Below are 24,284 nucleotides of genomic sequence, written 5' to 3' on the forward strand. Positions count from 1 at the left end.
TGCGCCTGGAGTTGGAGCGGACGGGTGTCTGGAATGTCCAAAGAGGTTTAGAAAGTGTTTAGATGAAGAAGAAAGTTTCGATGGCTGGGCTTTGGACTCGATGTCGCGGCGTCGCTCGCCTGGATTTTCCGGGTACTAGCGCAAGATGTAAAGAAAAGAAAAAAGAGGCAGCGTCTGTCCCAAGGCACGGGGAGGGGGGGAAAGAGAACTACCTTACTGCGTAAGGTAGACTAAGGTAGACGAGACGGGTAACAAGTCGTCACGCAGGTTCGGCGGCGGGAAGGGATCTCTTGACGCAGCAGTAGCCGGCGGAACAGTGGGCATTATTGCGTAGGGAATCGACCGGCTGTTGCTGTCGCCCTTAGGCCCAATAGACGTCTGCGCCTCTGGACGACGGCCGTGGACGGACGAGGGAGTACGTAGTTGTGCCGTGCCTTCGTGCAGGGGCAGGCCACGCAGGAGGAAGAGGGGGGGAGCGTGAAGGTGAAGGTGAAGGTGAGGGGGAGGGAGGGGAGACCGTGTGAGGAAGAGGGGACCGTCGACGTGTGGTGGCCCTGGTGGGTGCGTGGGAGTTGGAGTTGGAGTGGGAGTGGAAGTGGGCGGAGGGTGTGGGACATCCATGGATCAGGGACCCGACCTAGTCCCTACGGAGCACTTCTCCTCCTCTTCCTCCTTCTTCGACTAGAGTCTGACCTATTCCTAGACACCTAGACTCGGAGAGAGCTCCTTCATACAATACCTCACCACCATACCCAGTATTGAGTACGGAGTAGGTATTCCTCTCCCACTCTCTTTCACGTCCCAGTCCAAGCAGTGGAAGCCGCGCGCTGTACACATATGAAATGCGGCAGGTGGGTGTAGAGTTTGCCCAGAAACTACGCCGTATCCAGTCCCTTCACTCACTTTCATGATGATGCTCGTGAGAATCACCACTCATCTTTTCCTTCTGCTGTTAGAGCTCGAGATCCAACCACCAGACCTGACTGCCCAAGTACTCACCGTCACCCTCACTGTCTGGTCATGACCGTAATGTAATCTTCCGTCTCTGGACTGAGATGCACCGAAACTTGTGGCCGATCTGTCCCAGAATTATTAAGTTCCTGGTGCTGCTGTTCTTGCTTCCGCTGCTGCAATTGCTAGTGGGGGGAACAATTTGAACGGGAGAAGATCGGGACACTAACGAGACGCCCTCCCTTCTTCATCTGCCAACATGCACGCAGGAGGCGCGCCTGCTGCTGCTGCTGCTGCTGCTGCTGCTGCTGCTGATGCTGCTGGGAACCTGGCGCCTCGGCCTGTCTTCGTTCTCTAGAGGCGGGCAACAGGAAGGGCCCCTCTTCAGGGACCACTGGGACCGCTACCTCGCAGGGAAGTGAAAGCCCATCGTCCTTGGAAAGGCCACAGGCCGATCCTAGCCTGCGGTGACAGCAACCGACTGCTCTTCCCGGCACCCAAGGACCAAGGGCCTGTCCACTGCCCAAATGGAAGATTACTTAGCCTCACGAATCGTTGGAGAAACTGGGCCTTCGTCCCCGACTCCCCGTACCATACTGCCGCACTGGCTTGTTCCAAGCTGGGAGTATCCCTCTTTTGACCAAATATCCAATACCGCTTCTCTGTAACCCCGATACCTATCGGGCGGTTCGACCGAGACGAGACGTTGAGTTGAGCCCAGTCATTCGAGTCTCGACTGCTCCAGCTCTCTGCTGCTCTGCGCCGTATCTGTATCTCTGAGTCCCTCGTGAACTTTGTGTGAACCAACGTTGAGGTGGCTATAGAAGCTGATGCTCCGCCTATTCCCCGAGACTACTTCAGCCACAGCGGGTGCGAACCTGTAAGCAACCAGTTCAGGAGACATTTGTCAGGCTGACAATGAGACGGCCGTGGACTGACCAAAACGAACAGGCAAAAAATACCGCTCGACCGTACGATGCCGCACTGCCTTTGCTGTGAAGGTTGCACCGAACCGGACTGGTCTGCGTACCAGCGTGCCGGACAGCGGACGTTGAACTGGATTAGAAGAGGTGGAGGCCACTAAAATCGAGAGGCGGCAAGCCCCCAAACGAATGAGAGTCTCGGTGCCGGGTTTGGATGTACCGTCTAGGCTCCGTTCTGCGCTTCGGATTGTGGCCGGTCGGCATTCCTAGCTTGCCTATACGTTGTGACTTTTCGTTTCCTCTCCCTCTGGTCGGCTGGTCCCCAAGACAGACAAGCGCAGACAAGTGCCTGGCTGCAAAACGCTTGCCCAGGAGCTGAAGAAGCGAAAATAGTAGGTATCGTATGCCTGGCTCTGGTCGGCCCATCCGCCTGCCCCCATCTGTCTCTCGGACTTGGAAAGGGAAGGCCTGTTCATGAATATACCGAACTCATGGGATTCACCGCCCGCTCTGTCATTTCTCTTAGGCTTCAGTTCAAAGGCCAATCAACCGTCGACGGCGCCATGATCCAGGAATCCGTAGCTTACACGATCCCGCCGTCATGTTAGATTTCAGGGTCCTGTCGGGAAACATGGGAGGGAACTTGCAACAAGCAAGGCACGGTCAGAAGCCCGCCCGCCCCTTCGAGTCCCATCTCGGCGGAACTCCACCCAAGACGACTTCACCTCGCGCTAAGGAAGCAAGAGAGAGGAGCAAATCGAGGCACCGCTGCACCAGCCGCGCCGGGCGGCGGTCCCTGACCATGCGTACCATGGTAATGGCATGGCAGCGCCAACACGCGTGCCCAACGACGTCGCCTGTGGGACCTTTTTCTGACTCCAGAGCCACAGTGACTCTGCTGCAGCGTCTTGGCCGTCTTTGACTTCCAGAATCCAGTTCCGGGCTTGGATACCTCGGATTGATCATTTGTTAGTTGGGTTATTTGGTGGATAGTGAACGGGATCTCAAGTTGCTCCTGACAATGGAACGCGGCCCCAGCAGCTGAATCCGTCGTCTGTTCATCAGATCTTTCCCCATCCGTTTGCCTCTCCAAACCCCTCCAAATCGTGACCCGCATCCATCATCCACCGCACCACTTTGTTCTCGGGAATACGTTGGCAATTCTTTGGCTTGTGCATGGTGAACACGCATTTCAAAACACTGGGTTAATTTCAGTTCATTACGAATAGAGATCTGCTGTCCTTGAATGATCGCAGGCTGCGGTACCCGCACATGCTAATTGGAACCCCATGGAGACGGAGGAGCCACACATTGGTGATTTGGTCCAGGGTCCAGCGCCTTTGACTGGCGGGCTCACTTCCAAGGGACAGCTTGGAGTTTCTTCGGTACGTTTGGTGTTGTTAATTAGAGGCTCAAGTGCTGTCCGATACTTCGTCCTTGTCGCAGTATAATGCGCTTCGGGCTGCCATCGGATCGGAGATGGGTGGCTAATGGTTCTTGAAGGAGTGAGCGTTCGTAGCCAGTTTAGGACAAGCTCATGCCAGGGGGCTGGTGATGATTAATGATTGGTGCGCTCGCTGCGGCTTAGTGATGAGGTTGGTATGGCTATAGCGTTAATGAGTGCATTGACAAGCTCGCAAGGAACTGCAAGTTGGAGGCTTCATCCAATGCTCATCACAGATCTGTTGCTTGATTGATCCTTGGGGCACCCACCGAGAAGCGAGCGAGAATTCGGGCGCACTGGACCGTGGCAAGCGTGGCTTGCGACCGGTTCGAACCCCACCAGCTGCCCTTCACCTGCTTTCTTCCCTGCCGATGCGCTTGGATCGATGCCGCCAATGAGAGACGTCGGCATGCAATAGTCTTGAACGGGTCGGGAGTCCAAGGTCTCGTACCGCGGCACTACTTTGCCCATGGCCTCGTTGAAGCTGTCGAACGTCTAGAACCAGGCTTCTAGCCGTCGAAAGGTACCAGTATTGGCGACAAAGCCCCCCCCCCCCCTTGACACTTCATCCCACGCTGCATGTCTGTGTCTGAGCCAGTCGAACGTGCTCGGCCATTGCATGGAACGATGCCGCCCACCGTGAAATCGCTGCGACTTAGGCAAAACCGACCACCCGTGCCATCTTATTGCGGCAGTAGATGAGGCTGGGTCGTTCTAGTGCATACACCCGCTGGTGGCTGCATCTTCGCCCGTTTCATGACGAAGCTTGAGTGGAGTTCACACGTGCGGTGGACAGACCAAGATGGCAGTGGCCAGCCTCTCGCTGAAGTCCCTTGGCGGCGGATACGTTATTGCGTAGATGCGTGGGTAGTCATCGGTACGGAGTACCCATCCTTGCTTCTTTGTGATGATGGGTCTTGTCAGCCTTAGGCTTGGAGAAGACGGGAATTATTTTGAATGTGCCGCTGGACTCGCTGTGTTCCATGTTGAACATAGGGGATGGGGGCAGGACAACGGTGGCACGGCTGCGACCTGGCCTGTCGACCTGGATTCGCGTCCACCTCTGGTCCCCCACGCGGCAGGCAACGTCTGAGCAATTGATGGTCATCCGATGGCAGGTCGATGGAGTTGGAGAGTTTGGAGGGAAGCACGGACTCCAGCAGGGAGTCAACTCTGCTCGAAAGACGTTGTAACTTGCTACCCACAGGGCCGAGCATGACTTTAGGCTAATGAGAGCCGCGTGTTTTATTCGATATCCGTAGATCGTTCGTCCATGCTAATGGAGGCAATCTCGCGGCAGGCCGCAGGAGTGCAAGGTGGTAGGCCCAGGCCACGAACCAGGATTGGTGGCCATCTCAGAGCAGACTTGACTTGGTGGCCGGTCGAGTTGAATATGATATGCCAGCGACTGTAAGAGGAAACGAGAGGGGAGCAAAAAGGCAACGGAAGAATACCGAGCTCTATTTCGGGGCCATGCCGATTCGGATGCAGAGGGTGAGGAGATGTCGAGGCAGAAGAAAGTGCCTCATAGCTAGTCGTTGTGGTTGATGGATGATGCACTATGGGGGTGGGATACTCGAGACTTGAGAGTCGAGAGTGGCCTTCGCTTGTATTCCGATGCTCCGATGCAGGTGTGCTGCAGCTCGCGAGACTAGGCCGGCATTGAGGGTTTGGGAGAAACAAAGGGCGTCAGCGTGCAGGAGAGGACGGAAGGAGATGCAGGAAGATGATACCTTGGGTAGGGAGAATAGCTAGCAAGCATTGAACCCGGCTGCAGACCCTCTCGGATGGACGTTGAGTATTCGTACGGATAGAGGTAGAGTTGACAGGTGAGGTGAGCGTGGGATCCGCAAGGTGAGGAAGAAGGGGAGGGGGGACAATGCAATAAACCTCGAGGTGTGATTCTGGATGAATGTACGGGATACCACCTCTTTTGCGGTTGCTGCATGTGCCGGGGAGGTATCCGGGACCGTAGAGGCAAGGACTCTTGAACACTTGCAGAGAAGGTGCAGGGAGGCCATGTTGGAGGACCCCCACATGAGACTGGAAATGGCAGCAACATCCAGTTCTACCCAAGGAACCTTACCTTATGGTCTACCTGAAGAAAGTACGGAGCAACATTGGATAAATCCGGAATCAGGTCATACCTACTGCCTACCTAACTCAAATACAGACCTTTAATTCTCAGGGCGGAATCGTTCCTGCCTCCCCGTCACGGACTGGGAAGGAAGGTACAATGGTAAGGCTGGAATGAGAAGGATATAGAAAGAAGGAAGGAGAGCCTAGAAGCACAAGACGAGGAAGGCGTGAGATGTCCGTATATCCGGGGAAAGAGCCATGGGGCCAAGTTTTACAACCTACCGTAGGTACCTAGCCCGTTCGCAAATACCTACCTACCTAGGTTGAGAGGCAGGTAGGCAGTTGCTCGCTCCTTCATTCCGTACCAGTGTTTCTTCGTAACACTCTACGAGTCCGTGGTCTCTTCTGACCATGGGAAAGTGAAGGGAATAAGAAACGAAGAAAGATGACTCCATCCACAGACGCATTTCCCGCCAGACTTCTCCATTCTCTGCCCCATGTGCTCCATTCCCCGGTCCCATAACTTGTAATATATCCCTACCGAGTACTCGTACTCTGCACAGAACCAATGCTACTGCTACTGCTACCCCTACTGCGACTCCTCACTTCCTCCTTCCCATGCTCCATTCTCACGCGTCCAAAGCGGCCTCCTCAATCCGACCTACAGTCCTCCAACCTGACATCTGGGCTTGTTGCTCCCGCTATCAACGCTTATTCACGAACCTCCCTGTCTCTCTTACCGAAACCTTTCCTGTCATCCAACATCACTCGTCTCCCCTTGGTCACTTTCGTATCTCGATACCGACTGACTGTCCATGTCATACACGCACCTCGGATAACTCACCATCAACTTCTGCCTACTCCTCTTCACCCGCTCCAAACCCGCCCGGAGCTGCTCCGCGACTCCTTACCCTCGTTGCCATCGACCTGGATCATCAAGGAGGCGTCTCAAGAATAGCTCCGCTTACAACTCGCCAATCCCTGCTGTAGTCGGTGAGCCAAAGACCCAACCCTCGATATAACATTGCAGAAAACAGATACACGTTACGCATACGCATCGCCCACCCGGCCCTTCTCTGCTCTTACGAGTCATTTTGGAACCACCCATGGCACACTTCACAGACCAACATGGGCCTGATAGACCGAAATCACCCATTACCTCGTGGCAGAAGGGTCTCATACGGGCATCTTCCTGGCCGTCACTTCGAGCCTGGCGGGCGCTCCTCACAAGGGTGCTTCTCGGAGAATTGCCATTGTACGATTCAAGTTACTGGGCAGTTGCGAACCCAAATAAACTCAACATGACAGCGTTGTATAGCATTGCAGCAAGCTGCTTGTTTTTCCGGATGCTCTTTGTAGTATTCGTACGGGTACTCCGACCGTACGGCACCGCTGACATTCTTTCTAATACGAACGCGTCCTCGATCCAAGGATGTGCCAACGAAGTTGGCAAGATGTGGAGACATGACGCCCGCAGTGTTATTCGTCTTTCCTCGAGCAGGCCTGCCCGGTTCCGCCAGGCTTATTGTTGCTGTTCAACATGTCCTGCGTAAACTGAAGCTCAACGGCGAAGTCTGCTCCGTACTTGATGACATGGTTTCTTCGGACGCTAAGATGCCAAGAGGATACGGGGGGCAGATTGTCACCAGCAATATCATGGGGGCCGCATCGACTTGAAGCAGACCTCCGTGGTAGGCTCGGATGTCGACAAAACACAACTTCTGATATGCACACTCCTCTGCTCTACCAGCCGCAGAGTGCGTGAAAAACAAAGTCCTTCTAGGACACCTTCTAGGAGAGCTTCTTCAATCGACTGTCACCTTTGCGATAGAGATACTGTGGCCTAGCAAAGACATGACGAAATTCTGTTTGTCTATCTGTCAACACTAGATGGTCAACGTCGCTGCCGAGCCATTCAGGGCTCTCGGTTCTATGCAGGGTGCACTATGCAGTCTCGCCCCCAATAGACCGATCTCCTACGACGACAGCGGCGCGCAGGGGTATATGCATCCGACCGCGCAGTTCTATCCTCAACTCGGTTCAACTTGCATCAACTGTGGACCATACGGTCCTATGTAGAGCTGCCGAGGGTCTGCGAATATCAATACACCTCAGTAGCAGCAATAAGATATCCATACGGTGGGTTGAACCGCTGAGATCAAGTTGGTTCCCCATGCCGACTCCCGACTCCTGTTGCGGCTTGCCCCGTCTGCACAGCTGTGGTCCTGTGGATGTTCGAATGTTAAGCCGCAGCGGCCGACGCGTTGCGTTAGTCCTCAGACACCTTAGGGTTCGACGAAAATGGAGCGGAAGGCAATGTGGCTTCCCAGCCTCCATTATCGGAGCATGCAAGACATGCCTTGATACCCAGCACCAGGCTAGAAATTGTACCTCAATGACTTGCGGAGCTACAAGGCCGTTCCGGAAACACTTCTTGACACACAGAACAGCATCCACATCGGGGCTCTTGCTGGGCCTGACAGATCCAACACACGCTTTGGAAGGGGTCCAGCAAGCTTTGTCCACCGCTAATCTCACTACGTCGCACTTTGACTTCAGTGGGAACCAACTTGACATGTGATCCTATAGAAGGAGGCCCAAGTCTGTGATGGAGGTTTTTGGTATTGTGGCACAGGTTGTCGCAAGTGACGTCTTGTTCTAGAACGTCCAGCGCGTGCGATGATATTGCATGGTGGTATTTGTGCCGCCCGCTGTGTGGCAGAGGAGAAAGTTTGGGACCGATGATGTGCATGAACGATCTTTACGTCTGGGAGCGGACAATAGGCCCGCGATCCCAAGGCATCGCCAGCATCCATACGTTTACCTTGAGACAATAAGCAAGCGGTTTGCTACTGGGAGGCTGAGAGCGATGAGAGTAAGCTTCGTTCCGTGTACGTTGCCTCAATTTTCGCTTGGGTTCTTAGACAATGACATGAACAGGAAACACGCCGAGGGAAGCTCAAAAAACTCATTGTTATAACCTGGGATGGCCGGTATCGCAAATGTATTTCACCGCACAAGCACCGCGGCGGCGGTTTCAACCTACCAAACAGGTGTGGCAGCCACATAATACGCAGCAGCTCTTTACGCGAGAACGAGTCTTGACAGGCTGACACTGCCCGTCAGCCTTCTCGAAGGATTGTCGGACCTGAGCCGATGGCTCTCTGCTAACACCGGCGCGATGTGCTCCGTAGTTTGAAAGTTAATGTGGATGGCGGTGAGTCGGAAGGAGGTGGACCTCAAAGTCCCCGGCAACGCTACCACAAAGTTGCCAAAAGACAACTGGGTCAGCATGGAGAAAGCGGCACGACTCACGAGCCTACTGCATTAGAATGGGCAACGGCTCCCTGACTTGGTTCCCTGCTGGCATGCATCTGCCAATCGACAGAGAAGCGAGCGTTTAGAGCAAGGACCGGTCAGCCATCGCCTATTGGTCTGACTGATGTCTCTTATCGAGTCTACCCCCACATGGATATTTTAGGGCCCGGCAATCTCGGTCAAATTGCGTGCCCCCCACCGTCACCAACCTGCGGGTTTTTGTCGTGTGCCTCTCCTCGCTCGTTGCTGATCAACGAAGCCAACCAAACCACTCTCAATTGTCATCCAGAGGAATCGCAGAGCTCTCGGCCGAGGATCGGTGCCTATGTTCGTCACAAGTTGTGGAACAATCTTGTTGCGTCGCTCCTGGGTGCCGTGCCGGATCCATCGTGGTTCCAAGGGTCCATCGGGCAAAGTCGGCCGACCTGCGAGCTTCAGGCTTCAGTTGGTTGCCGGTTCTCAAAAGTGTCGGATATTAACGACCATGGTTTTTCGGAGGAGCGAAGAGCGACAAGCGCATGGTCGATCAAGTCTGAAAAGGGTTGCGTCCGCCGTGAAACCCTCGACTGCACCGGTCAGGCATGAAGGAGCCCCGCGTGGGGGTCTGATTCAATTCCGTCCTCACTCTCGCGACCCAAACAGGGCAGGGAGCATGCCAGCTGCGACCTCGATTCCTGTGGCGTGCGGCGGGTAGGGTGATCAACACCAGATCACCAGTTCGACTTCGCTCTACGGAAACTGAGGCGAAGTCACGGCCTCCATGCTTCAGGGGCGCATGTCCTCCACCATGACGCCTACCACGGTTCCTAGGCGGTAAGAAAGACGGCAGTTGTCTTGTGACGTTCAAACAGGTTCGACTTCGGGCCAATTAACCCTTCTTGGGGTTGTGGTGATTTGATGGTCGAATTCTCCTGTCCTCTCCACTGCCTGTCTATCACGGCGAACCTCTCTGAAGCGGTTCCTAGCCCAAGAGATTCGCATAGGTGAAATGAGAGGTTGCGTCGGCTTGGTCGAAGTGGTCGTTGCTGCATACCGGTAGTCGCACGTCTGGTTCGAAAGAAGAATATTGGGGGAATGAAGACGACTTATAAGTTGCCCTCTTATCTGGTGCCAGATCTATCAAGGTGTAGGTTTGGCCAACAACGACCTGCCCCAAATAGGGCAGCTGACTCCTTTGCACCATTTTTCTAACAAATTAGCAATGCGATGCCGCCAGAGATCGGCTCGCGTGCGCAATCGTCTCCCTGTCGCGGTATCACTGACTTATCTGCCTTGTCTATCTCTCCTCTATCTTCTCCTCGGACCTGCCCTATCTGCCAAAAGATCAGGGCGTGCTGTGTAAGAACCAGAAACACTGCCCACGCTTCATTGGCCTCGCCGTCCCTTCAATGTCGAGGCGTATCTGCGAGGCATTCCCCTCTTATCTCCAGACTCTTTGGTTGCTGCTCGCGTGCCCACCCTTGCCGCAGTCTGTTGCCCGTAGCGGGAAGGCATTGGAGATGGCTTCCCCTTTGAAGATTCGCCCTGCAGCGCGCACATGTACGATGTTATGCATGTTTGGCGGCGGGAGGGGAGTGGATGGAGGCATTTTTCTTCTTTTCCAAGTGTGCGCCCTTCGTCGTGTCTGTTCTTTATCTATGCTCTGCGTGGGATTGTTTCAAGCGCACCTTCTTATCTGGAAGATGGGCGGTCTGGGCGGGAACGAGGGGCCCCTTATCTTTTCTCCAGGTTTTCCTTTCCCCGGATATCGCTTGCCGGTGGGCTGTGTGTTGTCTTGTTGAGATATAGATGCGAACTGCTGCTGCTTCTGCTGCCACTGCCGACCTGGATTGTTTGCTGGCCCTTTTGGAGCTTGTTTCTCCCGCTAGTTGACGGTTTTTGCCGATCCGACGCTCCTCGAACTGCCTAGTGACCTACGAAACGACTATTTGAAACTTCTTCACACCGAACATGTGAGCACCTTTCCGTATGAGGGTTGGATGGATGATGGTGGTCAATTCGAATGGGACGCGAGGTCGATATACCAGTCAACAACAGCTTGAGTTAGGAGTATCGAACATGGTGGAAGGAATACTCTAGCGGTCTACCGGAATAACACTCTACTATCATGAAGTGGTGCTCCTCAGACGGGAGGTTTCTATGGTTCCTTTCGATGTCGAGGACGACTTCGAATGCGCTGGCTCCATCCTGCTACTACGTGGTCGGCCCGGACAGGCCGAAGGGGTGAAGGTGCTGATAGACGACGACCGGTCCGGCCAGTCTGTCGGGGCGCGGTGTCTGGGACTACAAACATGGGATGATGCTGTTGTCCTCGCACACATCCAGGTTTGCTGTTGCCTCTCTCTCGGGTTGACGAGATCCTGGGCGAACGAAGTATGTCGCAGGTTATTCGGACTGTCCTAGCTTATTACCGCCTTGGAGAGGTCTTGGGGAGTGGTCTCTGTTGTATCGCGACACGTGGTACACATCGTCACCTTCACTTTGCTATACAATACTCGACGAGCACTACTTACCTAGGAACACACAGTCCCAGAAACGATGTCGACGTGAGGGGATAGAAGAGACAACGCCTCCAACTCGAAATCCCGATCGATGTACGAAGCCCTATATCCCTACCTACGATTCGAGACCGATGCGTCACCGTAAACGAGACACATTTCTTCAATGCCCACAACTCTCCTTCCTGGATTGGATAACTGTCGACTTCTTGACTAGCGGGTCGTGGGGAGCAAATACCTTTGTACACGTACCTCCCCTCTCGGACACATGAAGTTGGGCTACGGCTCGACAGTTAGCCGGTCAGCCAGTGGACTGGATGGACTTGACGTCCCGTGTTGAAGCGACAGATCACTGAAGAGAGGAGCAGGCCAGGATTCTCGTGTGCCTGGGAGAAACTAGCATGCGGACAGCAGATCGTTATTCAGTAAACCTGTCGAGACGGGGTATGTGAGGGTATGACCTAGATCTGTGCATATGCCGACATCGAGAGAGGTGGTGGATTGCTGTAGGAGTCTCTAGAGGTAAGAAAGGGTTGACTTGCCCTTGTACTTGCCTATTTATACGAGGCCAAAGAGAATGAGGATAGGAGTCGTACATAATGATACTATCCTGCCAACTCCATGGCGAATACTGATGCATCATGTGGGCATGTGCAATTGCATCGTGGACGCAAACACCAGTTGCCAGTCTTAGCGTTTGACTTCTCCTTCGCAGATAATGCTCGAGGAGGATGTAACAATAGAAACGAGAAGGGTTTAATGCTCAGCCAGCCGGAGCAATAGCAGGATTATCACGAGCAGAGCATAAGTTCCATCGCGAGACATCTGTCTCTCGGGCCTTCACGGCCATTTGCTCAAATATTGCAAAAACCTTGACGATGGACCGACCAGACAAAAAGTCTGACACAGAGGGGCCGGAAAGGCATCAGGGTAGCAGAAAGGAGGCCGAGTGAGGCATCACGGTCTTGGGCCTGTAAACATCATTCCAAAGAATTCTTGCAACACTGGATCCAGGTCTTCCAGGTCGCGAACCACAGAATATCTCGAGGACGACGCGAATTCGAGAAGCGGTGGCTGCGGGAACAGCAAGATGGAGTACCATACTGGAGTACTTGCGGTGATTATGAACCAGTCCATCCTTTCCCCTTGCCCAGGCGGTCGTGATCAAACCAGACAGACTGGCTATTTTATTGACATCGTCGATGCGTCGTAAGCCGTGATCAACCTAGGTCCTGGATGTGATTTCAGAGTACTGACAGAAACACTACGCTTTGAGATACTGCTATAGCCGCATCCGTATCTGGATATGTCATAGATGAAAAGCAGCGTTGTGGCGTGGATAAGAGCATCGTTGTGTTCACCGTGCCGCACTTCCTTCGGGTTGAGTGCGTGGCCCTCTCAGTACTTCCCAATGTAAGCGCCGGAGAGATGCATCATCCCCTACACATAATCCGAGGGGAAATCAGATCAGTCAGATACGAGAAGATATACGTGTGCAGGACGAATTGGTATCAAACCATTGCTACTAAACTCGGAGGGGGAAAAAACCATGTTTCAACCAGCGAGGTATGCTTCGAGCCGTGCGTGTCCAATCTTAACACTTGTATAAAACGCTCGGGAACATATCCATCGGGTTTCAACACATGCGTACTGATATCCTGTGCTCTTCCAAGATACCCCAGACTGACGAACGTCCTCGTCTACGTGATACCTAGATTCAGAGGGCGTGGATACCTATGCAGTAACCACTTTACCATGTCTCAGTGATGTGCTTTTATTTCAGATGCTTAGATGCGAGGGGAAATAATCAAAGTCCGCCTCGGGTCGGGCCTGATTCTGACTGCTCAGATCGAGGAGAAGGCGAGTTCTGGTCACAGCCACAGAGACGACCAACCCAGTCGTACTCCGATAGTGCTGTTGTCAATGTTGAAGAGCTTTAAGTTTGTAAACGCCATGAAGCTATCCCGAGGATATCCTTAAGTCGGAGTAGTGATAGAGTACTTTGCACCATTGAGCCTGATCATGTCTTCGCTACCCAGTCGAGGCTCCAAACTCGACATGTCTTGCGCTTGTGCAAATGGTGTAAGTTGTCTTCGGTATAGATGCTACCAGAATAACTTCTGTGGGCTCGGAATAAGCCCTGAGCTGTCTGTCTACTAATCCACCCTTCTGGACCCATCCCTGTGCTTCCGAGCTTGGGATCTTCGCGACCCTTTTGTACATGTCAATCCCATCATCTAGATCAATTCGAGGGTATCTTGCTTGACTGATACCTGTCCCCCGAAACGCCGATAACGCCACATAGATACTGACTAAACCCTTTCGTACACCGCCGGCAGTGAACCCCTTATGCGCCAGCCGTGAGCTGCTTATGTCTTTTCAGACAGCGAGCAAAGTCGAGCTTCTTGCCCTCCTTGGGCATGTGAGTGCCGCTCGCAATGCAGAGCACGCGCATTCGAGGGTCATATCGGAGACCCGTGAGGAGCTTGGGCGTAATGAGGAAATACTGCGACGTATGCTCACGGCAGGCAATTTCCACCATACGCTCATGCACCATGCGCTCGTTACGAGGATCCATACCTTGGTTGATCTCATCAACCACCCGGAAGGGCGACTGCGCCATTGATTGTAGAGCCATCAGGTAAAAGATGGTCGAAACAGCACGCTCACCGCCGGACTGGCGATGCTGGTTGAGCTGCTGAAGAGTCTCGTTTTCTCTATGTCATCGTCAGCAACTGCAATCTTGGCACAAACAAAGACAGCAAGACTCCTCAGTGAGGGATGTATGCGTACCTGAACTTGACCATGATATCCAGGGCCCACTGGTCAAAGTCTTCGTCCTTGTGGACCCGAATCTCGCCAGCGCAGTTGATCTGCTCGAAATTGTAGCTGAAGGCGTCATTGATTTTACTAATTAGTTCGTCGAGCTGCGGCTCCCACTTCTCGCGAATCTTTGTGATTTGGCGGTTGAGATGGTCGAGTTTGGCCGTGGTCGCTTCCATTTTGGAGCGCAGCTTCTCGATCTCCCGGGCCCGCGTCTCGAATTCGCGCAGGGCTCCTGGGTTCGCAACATGGATTTGTTCGATCGTGTGCTGCTCGGCTGCGATCTCGTTTTCGACGTCCTCGACGCTCTTGTCCTTGGCCAGAGATTCAAGAAGGTCTTTCCTAGTCTCATCCTGGGCAAAAATCTCAATGACTTTGCCCTGTGCTTCCTCAGCTCGCTGCCTGGTACGCTGAGAGTCCTGGGTCAAGGCAGCAATATTGCGCTTCTCGTCCTCCAACATCTGTACAAGCTCATTGTTCCTAGCTTTGAGACCCTGCACGTCAGACTTAGCCTCGATTTCGCGGATCTGAGCCTCTAGCAGCGCCTCTTGTGCTGCGCGAACCCCCGCAATAGCCGCGTGATGCTGCAAGGTGGTCTTGGCCTTGCGTATCGTGGCTTTGTCGATATCAAAGCCCAACTGTAAAATGGCCGATCGGGCCTCCTCGACCTCCGCCTTCTTCTGGTCCAAAGCTCTCTTCTCACTTTCTGTGTCAAGATTAGCATCTTCGTCGATAGTATTGTGGTAAGCTGCTTACCAAGCTTGACTGGAATCGCTTGATAAGCGTTGTGGGCTCTCTGGAGTTCATTCTTTCTTTCCTTAAGTGTTTTCTGGGACCGGATTAGTATCACGGTCTCGAGTGCTTGTGATGTGACTTACAAGGTCATCAAGGATCTCATTTCTCCTGTCGTTGAAACCAGCTATCTGGCCTCGCACTTCGGTGTTCTGAGCTTTCAAAGCGTCAAACTCTGCCTCAACCTCGCTGATCTTGCGTTTGATTTCGCTCTTTTCCGCTTCATCGACTGGTTGATCGGTCCAGAACATGCCTTGCTGAATGCCCCTGGTCATCGTCGAAACGGCTCCAGGACCAAGATCTTTGCGACGAGACACTCTGTAGAGCTGCCGGCCCGTCGACCAGTTGTTGATCACCTCCCCTTGAACGATTTGATCATATTGGGCGTCGTTGATGTCTTTGAGTGCGATACCCGAAGCATCGATTTTCTTTTCATTGCAAAGCATCGCGAGCACTGGTTCTGGCCCAGTGATCATGTCCAGTGCAAATGCGTCTAGTCCAAGGGCGTTTGCCTCGTCCCGACTCATCTTTGGCCGGAACTCATGCAACGGCTTGAGGATTGACCGAACATTGACAGAAAGACTCATGACCTTGTACAGGTAATGACTGAGCTTCTTATGATCTTCGCGAGTCTGCGCCGTGAAACACAGAAAATCGTCGTTGTGTAGCAGCGCTTGGATCTGATCCGAATACCGTTCGTCCTTGACTGAGCAGCAGAGAGCGGGTGGCCCAAAGACCTCTTTCTCGAACTTGTCCGTGTTCTCCTGAAGCCAAGCATAGCCTTTAGCCACATCGGGCCATTTCTTCTGGATGAAGCTAAGCATCTGACCCTGTTGAGAATGAAGGCCTTCAAGCTCCCGGTTCAGCGCCTGCTTCATATGTGTCTTGGCATGCCCTTGTTCTTTGATATCCCGAAGCTTGCCTTCAGCTTGACGGGATTCGGCCTCAAGCTCTCGAAGTTGATGCTCCTTCTCTCGCTAAGGGCCATGTCAGTTTGCACTGCCAAACATTAGGCTATGTGACCTACAATTTGGGTGTTGTGTTCTGTGGCATTGAATTCTGCCGGCTTGTTCTTTTTTTGATTTTCCAAAAGCCCTATCTTGCTTCGAATCTTGCCTAGCTCTTGCTTTTTGGATTCGAATCCCTTCTTGCTACTCTCGATGTTGCCCTCTATTGTCTTTACCTGTTCGTCAACATCCTCAATCTTGTTGAGTGCTGCATCGGCCGCAGCCTCTGTGCGCCGTAGAGCTTCTTTCCGACTGCGAACCACAGCCGACACCTTTTCGTGATACACTTGCTTCTGATTAACAGCTTGCAGGGACGGTGCAGCCTCTTGCTCAAGCTTTCGCAAGTTTTTCTGGGCAAGTTTTTCCTGCTGCCTCTTCTCCTTGTAGAGGGCCTTAGACTCGAGATAATCCGCTACCGCTCTGGCATCGGTGAGGTCCACAATCTTTTGCAGGGCCTCCTCTCGCTCGCGAAGTCTATCAACATCGTGCTGCATATAGTTCTGTCGATCCTCGAGTTGCTTTAAATGGTCGCTAGCGGAGTCGGTCCCACGCTGAAGCTCCTTTCTGTCCTTGTGAAGATCCTGCAGGCTCTTTTGCCAGTCCAGCATCTGCTGCGGCGCTGCAGCACGCAAAGTTTCGTGGAGTAGGTCTATTGGTGTAGCGGAAGCAAACTCAACGACGCGGTCTTGTGGTAGAAACTGGCACAGGTTGTCGACCTGAATCTTCAGATCCCTCATCAACCCTTGTATAGCTTTGTGTGACGAATCCTTTCCATTCAACCACCATTTCTGACTGTTTCTTTCGCGGTCGATTTGAACCCGGATGACGTGATGTGATCTGTCCTCTGGTCGGCGCTGCAGTTCAATCTCGATGATAGCGGAAGGCTTCCCGTGCTTGACAAACTCCTTGACATTGCCTGCGCGCCCTAAATGTTTCGGGCTGAAGCCAAGACCGAGGCAGATGGCACAGACGAGCGAACTCTTTCCCGTTCCGTTGGGCCCAATCACCATATTCAGGTTGGGACCAGGAAAAAATTCGGCGAGTTCGTATGTGACAAAATTCTCGACTTTCACCCGGCGGATTGCGCCAGGCGAAAAGCCATCTTGGTCGCCTCGGCTCGATGTGCTCTTAGATCCATTTGTACGAGATTCGTTCGGTAATTCGTGATCATCGTCGTCCTCGGAGTCATTGGCGTGTCGGCTCAGGCGGGGGCGCTTGGTACTTTCAGAGCCATCGGAACGCGGTTCTGAATCGTCGTCCTGGATGTCGCGTCGTCTGCGACGACTTGAGGGATGGGAGGGCATTTCCGGTCGATGTGGTGTTCTGGAAGCAGAGGTGTGTGTGTGTGTGTGTGGTAAAGAAATCGGTAAAGTCGGTAAAGGGCGATGCTGATCTGAGGGAGGCTACCTTACCTCGTTGGCGTTGGTGGACGCCGAGTGCGACGCGAAGTAATTAATTTAGACGCGTCGGATCTCACCCCGCGCGCCACACTCCCTGTAGGCTCCCTTCGTCGTTGAGGAAAGAGCTACCTAAGGAGCGTCCGATTACATAAGAACCGAGGAAGGCGCTTAGCTAAGACTCAGATATGTAGCTGCCCGGCGCAAGGTGGTAACAGTGGTGGGGTTGGTGGGGCTCTCAGCTGCCGTGCGCTCCAGCGTAGGTAGGTCCCGTCCGGTGCATCTCAGTGGGGCTGAGGTCCGCACGGATTCCAGTGCCGCGGGTGGCTGCCAACTTCATCCCTTAACATCAGCCGGCTGTTGATCCGTCGTCCGATGCGGCCAACGTTGTCTATCGCGCCCCGATGGCCCACTTCTCAGGAATGTTCGCTGACACCTGATGAAACCCTTCGTCAGTTTTCTTCGCAAGGTGTGGTGACACCTGTCGAGGATGCTTCGTAAGTGAGGTTGTGGGTGTGACTCCACTCATCCATAGGACTGTCCACAATGTGATTGTAGGTACGCCAGAAGAAAGAGGCAGCTGTCACCCACAACAATGGAGCGCACGTATGTAAGTACTCTGAATGATACTTCGATCGCAGATAAAGAAGAGCAAAAATTTCTTTAGCAAGAGCAACACTCGTAAATGAGATAGTCACGATAATCAACGATGATAAGAATGACCAGAAACCAAAAATGACGTCCGAGGGAGGCAAGTGTGGTGGTGGGTGACAGACTCAGAAAAGAGCGCCATGAGCGCCTTGAGTTTTTGTTTCCTTCGCTTGGTTTCTTCTCCAACGTCAGGTGAGATGTCTAGTGGCCGAATTCTAGAGCTCCGCCTTCATTCCAGTCGCCCTTGGCTACTTCGGAGCGTGAACCCCAGTGAGACCTGACCGCTGCTGTATTCGTCCATTCAACGGGCCTCGAGGTCGCTCCTTGGAAGGGGGCAACGTCTGTCTGCTGTCTCCCTTCGAACCTTCTATTTTCTGCCGATTGCCTCACCTGCCCCAGCACCCTGGCTCCCACTTGCATTCCCTTCTCCCACCACAACACCTCTGCCTTGACTCTGCGCGTCTTGGGCTTTTCCCCCGTCACCACTCGGATATCCGCGCTGCCTTTCTTTCTAACACCTCCAAACACCATCACACACCACCCTCTCGGTATCGTCTGGCTTTTTTTGGCAATCAGTCTATCAAAAATTCCATCCATTCGTTCAGATCCTGGCCTTCATCACCCTCTCTTCTTTCTCACTCACTTAGTCCATCCAGGATCCTTATCTCCTTTCCCAAACATCTCCCCTTTCAACGCCTTACACACGGTAGACATCACCACTTGCCGTACTCGAAACCGATCATGTTCTGACTGCGACCCCGGAACTACCGCTGCAATGTCCGAGACTGGTCGGACGATGGCTTCGGCCGCTCAAGCTCGGGCTCCTCTTGCGGATGCGACTCAACGCATCAATAATGCTTCATCCAAAATCCCCATCAAATCATCAAAGTCACGCGACAAGAACACCGGTCATTCCCAAAATGCTGCGGCTTCGGATCGCCAACGCTACACCAGCGACTATGACCCGCCGGTCTCTGGAGCGAGAGCCACAGCTGCTTCGGCTGGTCCACCTACCGCTCGTAACCCTGCTGTTGCAAGAGCGCGAGCATCCCATGACGTCGATCCGTCGAAGCGCATGTCCCAGGCATCTCAGGCCTCCACGACCACATCGAGCAAGAGAAGCAGCGGCTATGCTTACAAGACACACATTGGTCCCTGGTTGTTGGGCAGAACCCTCGGAAAGGGCTCATCGGCTCGCGTGAGACTCTGCAAGCATCGTTTGTCTGGTGAATTGGCAGCCGTCAAAATTGTGCCCAAGAAGACAGCCTACTTGATCCAAGCCGGCAGTCTCGCTCAACTTCACGACTACGACGACAGTCTGCCCGAGAAGATCAATGGCGAGATGCGTGTGCCTCTCTCGATCGAGCGAGAAGTGGCCATCTTGAAGCTGGTCGATCACCCAAACGTTATGAAGGTGTATGATATTTGGGAGAATCGATCAGAGATGTTGGTTGTCACTATCGCATATGGACGAGTCCCGAGCTAATTTTCGAACAGTTATCTGGTACTTGAGTATGTTGAACAAGGCGACTTATTCGACTACATCAATACCAACGGTCGGTTCACTGAGGAAGGCGCCATGTTTCTCTTTCGACAGATGATGAGCGCCCTTCAATATTGTCATTCCTTCAACATCTGCCACCGAGACCTCAAGCCCGAAAATATCCTGTTGACACCCGACAACAAGGTTAAAATTGCCGATTTTGGCATGGCCGCTTTGCATCAATCTTCGGAGCACCGACTTGTCACGGCTTGCGGCAGTCCTCACTACGCTGCCCCTGAGCTCTTGAAGCACAAGCACTATCGAGGAGATAAAGCCGACATATGGTCTTTGGGCGTCATTCTCTATGCCCTTCTAGCCGCGTGCTTGCCCTTCGATGACCCCGACATTGGTGCACTGCTACAGAAAACCAAGAGGGGTATATACGAGATCCCAGATTTCTTGAGCCCTGAAGCCAAAGATCTCATCCGTCGCATGCTTGTGGCCAATCCTGACACAAGAATCAGCATCAAGGAGATGTGGCAGCATCCACTCATTCGGAAGTACGACTATCTCGACGACCTTGGCAACAACCATCAGCTCAACGATCTTCGCAAGGGCTTTCACTACACTCCGCTGAAGCCCCATGAAGTTGACCCTCACCTGGTTAGGCAGCTTCGGTCACTATGGCACATGCTCACCGAACATCAGATCAAGTTGAAGCTCATGGACTCTGCGTATGTAGATTTACCGGCCCGCTGATTTGGCAAAAAGCTAACTTGACCCAGGAAAAACGACCAGAAGCTGTTCTACTGGCTTCTTCACAGCTACCGCCAGAAGCAGCTAGAGAATTTCCTCCCCGAGTTGTCTCAGTCTCCTAGTGACTACCATCATCTCCACGAACCTGTTTGGAAGAAGAGGGTATCCACTGTCGAGTTCAACCAGCCCAGAGCAGACGGAACGGGCAGAAGTGTGTCGCGCTTCACAGTCATCTCCCATGTTGCGGAGACAGATGATGGAACAATTCAGAGCTACGATCCTTACAACTCAAGCCGGCCTATGCGAGGGCATTCTCAGGCAAGCCATGCAAAGATTGTCGTTCATCGCAATCGTCGCGGCTCCATGAAGCGGGACAATACACAGACATCGCAACTGTCGCGCATCAAGACAGGCTCGACGTTGCGTCACTCACGCGTCAACTCTCAGCGAACAACACACTCTGGCCGCTTCCAGTCCCCCCGCAGCTCAATGAATTCGCTCCATAGCAGCAGACCAGGAACCTCTTATAGCAGACCGGCTTCCCGTCACAAGCGAGGTATCGACTTTTCTCACATAAGAAAGAAGTCTACCGATAGCCACGCCGACAAGCGTCGTCGAGGTGCCCCGAGCGTCATTGGAGAGGAAACTTACCTGAAGAGACCGCAATCTCCCACCAGTCCGCCAAAGCGCATTTCTATGATGGACAGACCTAGACCAAAGCTGAAGATTGTGAAGCCTCAGGATCCAGCTGTCATTGTGAACGAGGAAGTTCGGCACTTCAGCAACAGCATCGCAAAGGACTGCGATGAAGCCTTCAACAGCTTCCTATCTGTCGATGAGACAACAGAGCTGGTTTTGGAAGACAAGAGTAGTGGTATCAAGAGAGAGTCTACGGGCCTGTCTTTGGGCCCAGTAACACCCTCTCCCGAGACTTTGACGAATCCTTACCATCCATGGGACACTCGACCCTTGCCGCCTTTACCGCCTCCTAAATCGACGCCATCCTCGATTTCGGAATCTGAGAGGCCTAGCAAGAATTACGACCATCCCAAGGATGCACAGCATTCTGGCCGGGTCGGAAAGTTTGTTGATCAAGTCAATCGTCTAGGCTTTCCTACTCTGCTTCCTAAGCAAGATCGCCGTACTGTATCCGCACCTACACATAGTCAAAGCAAGTTGACTGGTCGCTTGCCGGCAATCAACGAGAACGGGCGAGACTCAGAGTCTTCATCCCACTGGGGAGATGCTGATCGAAACAGGATTGTATCTGCCCCGCCCAAGACCCCTGGCGGATACGCTGAAAATGATGGTCTTGACTATCTGGTCCAAAGAGGAGATACCATCCGTGTTGTCAACTCCCCCAGTGCAACGAGTCCGATCCCGAAACCTCTGAACGTGCGAAAGAAGACTGCCGAGCGACCAGCTTACGAGGACCAGGTCGAGGAGCGCTACGTCTATATGCATGGTGCGTCGGGCACAGATGAACCATCGACTCCATCTGCTACTACTTATGGAAGTGGCACAACAAAGCAGAAAAAGTCCTCGTGGTTCAAGCGATACTCAAAGGATAGCACTTCTAGAGAGGGTAGTATCAATACCGAGGCAACTCAAGAAACCCAGGCATACAGCATGACAACACAGTCTACAGCCCCAAGCCGCTCGGAGACAAAGATCCACGAGCATCCTCCCCCGGTTGCAACCAAGAAGAAGGGCTTCGGCTTGCTTTTCTGGAAGAGCAGTAAGGCCAAGTCAGAGGGGAAGATGGCGATCGCGGGTGAGCTACGAACTACGAATATTGTACCCATTGAGAATGCCTCACTAACATGTGTCACAGGTCCAGATTACGATGACTCTTCCTCTCCCGACAACCAAAGAGTTATCGGACACGAAGCGAGCCGGAAATCAGTTAAGAGCTGGAACGGCTCTGAGAAGGGAGCTCGAACAATTGCGGTTCATCAAAACTGGCTGGCTCGCCTGTTCGGGGTCAAGCCCGCGACGAGCTACGTGTGCTTGGTCATGTCACGCAAGCGAGCTCGGCAGGAAATGGTAATCCTCCTCAAAGACTGGCGACGTTATGGTATGAGAGATATCCAGGTCGAGAAGGAGAGGAACATTGTGTTTGCCCGAGTTGGGGCGCAGAATTGTAAGTCATTTTCCACCCTCCCATGGGAAAGCCAGATTTTCTCTCCCTACTAACTTTGTCCGTAGACTTAGGCATGAAGGAAGTTGCATTTGCCGCGGAGATTATGACAGTGATCGAGCACGGGAAGAAGGGTCCCCTCTGCATTGTACGATTTACACAAGAGCGCGGGGCGGCCAGTAGTTTCCACAAGGTTGTGGACACGGTTCGAATGATGCTCGGATCGCGAGGGCTGGTTGTCGCCGACAAGTCCAAGGAGAAGATGATGATCAAAACGCTCAATTCCTGAGGATGGACGAGATTGCATTTGGCGTCAGAACGTGGGCGGCGACATTCTTTTTTGGGGCACCGGCTCGGGGGGTTGCTTGACTGAGGATCGACGGGTTCCCCACGATTCTGCTTTTTCTTTTCTCACTTTTTCTTGCCAGTCACATACCTGGGATCAAGCATAGGCTGGGCATTTTCATTTCGGAGGATAAAGATGGATTCAATGTGAGCATGGACTGCGGATGCAGCTCGACATCACAGGCCTTGGAGAGCCTTGGAGGAACTGGAGGATGGATAATTACTGTGGTTGGATGGCTTTCCCAGCACTACAGCTGAGGTTTATATCCATATCACGATGGATTGGTGGTTTGGAGATTCCGTCCGATGATTGAGATTATTCTTCAGCCATCAACAGTTTCTTTGTATGGCTGAGAGGCAAGGAGGCTATTGTTCATAGAGTCGAGCTGCATAGGTACCCAAAAAGTTGATTGCTATTACATTACAAAGGAGGGCTATTATGTTCTCAATACCTTACTCAATATGCGTCGTTCTAGGTGACGGCAAGGGCCGGAAACTGTCGGCATGCACGAGGGCGCTGATTGGAGTACGCGGAGCTGGGGTAGCACGTCTGCCAGACCTCGGCAGCTCGGTGAATCGGATCTAGAGGTGAGCTCGAGCCACGGGTAAGGATCCATGTGTCCCGCGTCATAATAGCTCGGCAAGTGGAGAGAGCATTGGTTTTTTAAGCATGTCAAGGTAGAGTCGAGTGCCGATTTGGTGATACCTTCAGGTTGCTTGTTGCTCACTCTTAACCATGCTCCCATTCGAGTCTTGGGGGAGTTGATACGCAACAAATTCACCGTCCCAATTTTGAGAATGCATCCGTATGTGGATCTGCGGCAGACCCTTATTCTTTTCTTACCTACCCCAGAGACGGAGACGAGCTTCAATTGCGGGCCTCGCCCCCATCAAGCATGGCTTTCGCCGGCGGCGACAGTGCATTTTTTTTCTTATCGCGGACGGATCCGACTTCGGCTTGGGAAACTGGGGTTTTTGGGCGATTACGTTGGGATACGGGGTTGTGAAAGCACGCAAGGCCATGACTTGGGGCAGAAAGAATTTGCATATAATTGCTCGATTGTATCGAGTAAGAGATTCAATTGAGTGAGTTGGTTGAAGTAGTCTTGTAGTAATTCAGGTCGATGGCAGAGATGGCCATTGTTGCTGCCGATTTTCTCTGCAAGTCTTATCGCATTCTGACCCCACCATGCGATGCCCATGTCACTGTCAGCCCAATAAGACTGGCCAGAGGTATTGCAATGAGGTCACTGCTGCTGGGGCTCACTTCTCACTCGGATCAGAACCCGAGCTCGACTACCATAGAATGAAGCGCATGGAAGGCAAGGGTCATAGTGCGGTACATGCCATGAAGCAAGCTGGAGGAGCACATGCAAAGTCACTTTCCTGGCCGTACTGTAGGTAGGTAGACTTGGAGGTTCCCGTCGGCTTCTTTTGGAGGTCTAGTTTCACTCTTTCCCCACACTTTCACAAGCGTCTGGCGACTGCTTCTCCTTGATGAACCCAAGGAACCTCCCTTTGTAACCCGATCTCCAACATCAACCACAACGCATGGACGCCTCTCTCGAATCTTTTCCTTCCCCTCTTCTCCCCGCGGTCCGGCTGTGAAGCTCTCCATCCACCCGAATCAGCCCGATCACTGCCGACCCAGGTATGGTCACTAGCTGTTTCTGGGTC

General features: G+C 53.0%; 5 protein-coding genes across 5 annotated transcripts; 3 read left to right on the forward strand and 2 right to left on the reverse strand.

The window, feature by feature from the left end:
- Positions 1–213: 213 nt before the first annotated feature.
- On the reverse strand, positions 214–1,855 carry CABS01_03188 (uncharacterized protein; the record flags this gene model as incomplete). The annotated part of the gene is made up of 4 exons (XM_060536565.1): positions 214–554; positions 904–949; positions 1,182–1,413; positions 1,689–1,855. The coding sequence occupies 4 exons, from the start codon at positions 1,853–1,855 to the stop codon at positions 214–216; spliced, it is 786 nt and encodes a 261-aa protein (XP_060392484.1).
- A 4,110-nt stretch (positions 1,856–5,965) lies between these two features.
- Positions 5,966–6,691, forward strand: CABS01_03189 (uncharacterized protein; the record flags this gene model as incomplete). Its single annotated transcript, XM_060536566.1, has 2 exons — positions 5,966–6,208; positions 6,539–6,691. 2 exons carry the CDS (start codon positions 5,966–5,968, stop codon positions 6,689–6,691), a joined length of 396 nt encoding a protein of 131 aa, XP_060392485.1.
- Positions 6,692–10,886: 4,195 nt separating this feature from the next.
- Positions 10,887–11,485, forward strand: CABS01_03190 (uncharacterized protein; the record flags this gene model as incomplete). Its single annotated transcript, XM_060536567.1, has 3 exons — positions 10,887–10,928; positions 10,975–11,088; positions 11,243–11,485. 3 exons carry the CDS (start codon positions 10,887–10,889, stop codon positions 11,483–11,485), a joined length of 399 nt encoding a protein of 132 aa, XP_060392486.1.
- A 2,075-nt stretch (positions 11,486–13,560) lies between these two features.
- CABS01_03191 (RecF/RecN/SMC N terminal domain-containing protein) lies at positions 13,561–17,139 on the reverse strand (the record flags this gene model as incomplete). The annotated part of the gene is made up of 5 exons (XM_060536568.1): positions 13,561–13,930; positions 14,007–14,742; positions 14,793–14,865; positions 14,915–15,805; positions 15,856–17,139. 5 exons carry the CDS (start codon positions 17,137–17,139, stop codon positions 13,561–13,563), a joined length of 3,354 nt encoding a protein of 1,117 aa, XP_060392487.1.
- Positions 17,140–18,658: 1,519 nt separating this feature from the next.
- Positions 18,659–22,551, forward strand: CABS01_03192 (uncharacterized protein; the record flags this gene model as incomplete). The annotated part of the gene is made up of 5 exons (XM_060536569.1): positions 18,659–19,329; positions 19,381–20,100; positions 20,152–21,896; positions 21,957–22,265; positions 22,331–22,551. 5 exons carry the CDS (start codon positions 18,659–18,661, stop codon positions 22,549–22,551), a joined length of 3,666 nt encoding a protein of 1,221 aa, XP_060392488.1.
- Positions 22,552–24,284: the final 1,733 nt, after the last annotated feature.

Source organism: Colletotrichum abscissum (genome assembly GCF_030869225.1).
Source record: "Colletotrichum abscissum strain IMI 504890 chromosome Unknown Scaffold_6.1, whole genome shotgun sequence".
Lineage (NCBI taxonomy): Eukaryota > Fungi > Ascomycota > Sordariomycetes > Glomerellales > Glomerellaceae > Colletotrichum > Colletotrichum abscissum.